General features: G+C 40.8%; 1 protein-coding gene across 1 annotated transcript in view; it reads right to left on the bottom strand.

Annotated features, from left to right (window-relative positions):
- LOC123971299 overlaps positions 1–3,744 on the bottom strand; it is a 27,065-nt gene that overhangs the window by 15,532 nt on the left and 7,789 nt on the right. The window contains exons 2-6 of the mRNA XM_046050016.1: positions 1,564–1,676; positions 938–1,103; positions 685–837; positions 430–590; positions 105–281 (exon numbers count right to left, since the gene is read on the bottom strand). Coding sequence (XP_045905972.1) covers positions 105–281; positions 430–590; positions 685–837; positions 938–1,103; positions 1,564–1,676 — 770 coding nt within the window. The remainder of the gene's footprint in view (positions 1–104; positions 282–429; positions 591–684; positions 838–937; positions 1,104–1,563; positions 1,677–3,744) is intronic.

Genomic DNA, 3,744 nt, shown 5'->3' with positions numbered 1-3,744 from the left:
CTTTGTGCTATTTAGAAATTCAGAGAACAGACAGCAGTGAATGACTGGCAGATTAACAGGAAGGGCTACACAGTGTTGGGTGTACAATGCAACTGTTCACATACATTCTCCATTTCAGTTAAGAAAGCATCTATGTAGTCCCGGGGATTGTTGTGGTCCAGGTCCTTCTTGTGCCATTTTACCTGCTGACTGATGAAGTCTAGGAGGGTGTTGAAGTGGCTGAACATTTTGTTGTGAGGACCTGGCAAGTGCTTCATCACTCTGGGGAATGACTGATAAAGCTACTCAGAAGAAAGCAATAGATGAGATCACCTTTTAGTCACATCTGCTTTCACCTTCTGTGATAAAGTTTGGCCACAGACATCCCTGCACTCTGACAGAGGATGGACTCACACAGTCCCACCAGTTAAATGGATACCAATGACTTACCATACTCCAGATAGAGCCCTCCAGCCAGATAAGTTCAGACAGATACTGCAGCATGATCTGGAAGTTGTGGTCGCTGTATTCAAACCGTTTCCCCATCACCAACTGGCAAATGATGTTGGACACAGCATTGTTAAAATGGCCTGTTGGGTTGAAAGGTTCACCTGGACGAGAGAAGTCCACTATTTAGACAATGCTATAATGCTGAAGAGCTGATGCTGCTGATTATTAGCTTATTTTGTACTCATTATGCACCACCTCTCTCCTTCTCTATCTCCTCCTGCAGGTGTCCGACCTCCTCACAGATACTCTGCTCCATGGTTCTTTTGCCCAGGCCAAAGTTCCGTAAGGTAGACAAGGCAAAGCGTCGCTGTCTTTTCCATATTTCACCATTGCTCATAAAAAGACCACCTAGACACAAGTATGCAGAGGCAATAGGGTAAATGGCGCAGGGGAACTCATTTATGCACAGCATGAGACAAGAAAAACAGAAAAAGAGAGATTTGTACACCTGATTTTCCTGAGAGAAACCTGTCAGTGACTGCATTGTATGGTCGATCCACAAAATTCTCGGCTTGTGTTACTATGGCTTCCCTCACCATCTTGTACCCAGACACAAGCACCATCTTGTCACCGCCGAAACGGACGCTGAACACATTCCCATAGACGCCAGCCAGCTGTGGACAATACATCAAGGAACAAACACCGATGATCATATGAACATTTTTAATTGTTCAAAAGCAAAACCTAACCAATGCACAATGAGGAATAAAGGGGCTACCACATGTGTGAGATGTCAGTATCTTCGATCACTTTATATTTAAAAATTAGTAATTCAAAACAAAATGTATATTTCCTAAAGTTATTGGTGAATTAAGAAAAATGACATTGACAAAGTTATGCATTGCCACTATCCTGATCGCAATTGCGCAATAGTATTTGTAAAGGATCATGAACTGCTTGTAAATTAAACTTAATAAACACAGTAAAAATTATTAAAAAAACAAAACTAGAAAACATTGCTTTAAGGAATCTATTTTTCTCATTAAAGCCTTTAGCAATTGTATAACTTTGAATCTTTGATTGTTTAAGTTTACAAGCTCTGTAAGGTGAAACCTCCTGTGGATTAAACTTTACCTTGGTAAAATAAATGTGTGGATGTTTATTGTCCATACTGAAGAAATTCCCCACAAGGGGAAGAGCCCGCGGTCCTGGAGGATAATTTGGAGGATTCCTGTTTTTGAGGAAGTCTGCAATCAGGAGTAAAATAAAAATAAACAGGAATACCCCCTTGATGTCAAAACCTGGCAAAAAATTATAAAGCCACATTGTTGAAGAGAATTAAACCAGCAGCAAGAAGGAAGGTCTGTGCTATTCAGGATTTTCTTCTTCCTCACTTGATACACCTGTGGTTCTATAAAGCCTGTTTACACTTGATTTAACAATGTTCTGTTCCACACACCCTCCCACTACTAATATTACAGGAATAACAACTAAACGAAAAAAACGATCAGTAATTCAGAGTCTGTACAAAGGTTGTGCTAGGTTGCTAGGTTGCTTGTGACAATGCTCTAACATAACCAGCTAATTCCCTAGATATCAAGTAGTCTGTTCAGTGCGTGTTGTTAGGCTATAAACAGACTAAGAGGCTAATATCAATCCTGTATGTGTCAGATTATTAGCCTTCTTGTTTATATGTGGTATAGACTGTTAATTAGCGACTACCTTAATCACCACTACAGATTCATACATACGTGTACAGTTTTCAGCTCAATTATTTGTAAACATTTTTCAAAAGATGGTGAGAGACATGGACCAAGAGTGGAACAGGGCACACAGAGACTGCCCAGATTTTGTGCAACACCCCACAATTATATCATCTTCCAATATATTATTAAAGTATAATGTTGCTAATATGACCACTAGACAGAGCCAAAGTAAAAAAATAAATATTTTATAAAATAAAGTTTTCCTTTGTCTTACTTTTGTGAACAAACTCTTGACCAGAAAAAAGGAAAACATGCTACTGCAATACTACCAAGAGAAAGAGCTTGAGGAACAAGCACTTGCCCACGAGGAGCGGTTCCATGCTGGAGAGCAAGCCTTGGAGATTGAACAGTTTAAGGTTGAACTACAAAGTTAAGTGAAGCTGAATTGGAACAAGTATGTTACAGTTATGGAAGTTAAGGAGGCCAGAGGGGCAGTTTGTTCATGAGTGGACCATACAATTCAATCGACAGGTGACGGCTTATGAGGTAAAGAGTAAGGATGACTTGATGGAATTGAAAGTATAGAGCAGTTCAAACATGTCCTCCTGGAACGTGTTACCACATACCTCAGTGAACATCAAGTTAAAAAGGTGAATATCAACAGTTTAAATCCATAATTTGGGCGAGATTTAAGGATAACAGAATGGACTTAGTTCTACCTCCAATGATAACAGAATTTCTTAAACACTCGCCCCCAAAACTGTTATCAAAGATAAACATGTTACTGTTGAAAACAGATGGTTCAGTCTCTCTCCCATTCTTAAAGTGGGAGACAGATCTATCCATTAGTCCAGACTAAAAATCCCAATCTACAACTCATACAGTGTAAAACTCTCCATAGAACATACTATACAGGACAAAGAATGTTCATAATGGGTCTTAGGCAGTCAAACATCTGCCTGAACTCAGCATGCTATGTGGGTATGTGCGCCTGTCCAAACGTTCTGGCAGAAGATATGTGAAGACCTATCAACTTGGCTAAGGTACCCCGTCCCAGTTTCCCCATCACTCTGCGTGCTAAGTGATCTGTCATCTGAAATACACTCACCTAAAGGATTATTAGGGACACCATACTAATACTGTGTTTGACCCCCTTTCGCCTTCAGAACTGCCTTAATTCTACGTGGCATTGATTCAACAAGGTGCTGAAAGCATTCTTTAGAAATGTTGGCCCATATTGATAGGATAGCATCTTGCAGTTGATGGAGATTTGTGGGATGCACATCCAGGGCACGAAGCTCCCGTTCCACCACATCCCAAAGATGCTCTATTGGGTTGAGATCTGGTGACTGTGGGGGCCATTTTAGTACAGTGAACTCATTGTTATGTTCAAGAAACCAATTTGAAATGACTCGAGCTTTGTGACATGGTGCATTTTCCTGCTGGAAGTAGCCATCAGAGGATGGGTACATGGTGGCCATAAAGGGATGGACATGGTCAGAAACAATGCTCAGGTAGGCCGTGGCATTTAAACGATGCCCAATTGGCACTAAGGGGCCTAAAGTGTGCCAAGAAAACATCCCCCACACCATTACACCACCACCACCAG

This window comes from Micropterus dolomieu, linkage group LG05 (assembly GCF_021292245.1).
Source record: "Micropterus dolomieu isolate WLL.071019.BEF.003 ecotype Adirondacks linkage group LG05, ASM2129224v1, whole genome shotgun sequence".
Lineage (NCBI taxonomy): Eukaryota > Metazoa > Chordata > Actinopteri > Centrarchiformes > Centrarchidae > Micropterus > Micropterus dolomieu.
The sequence above is the reverse complement of the archived record's forward strand: the minus strand, read 5'-3'. Positions and strand labels throughout refer to the sequence as shown.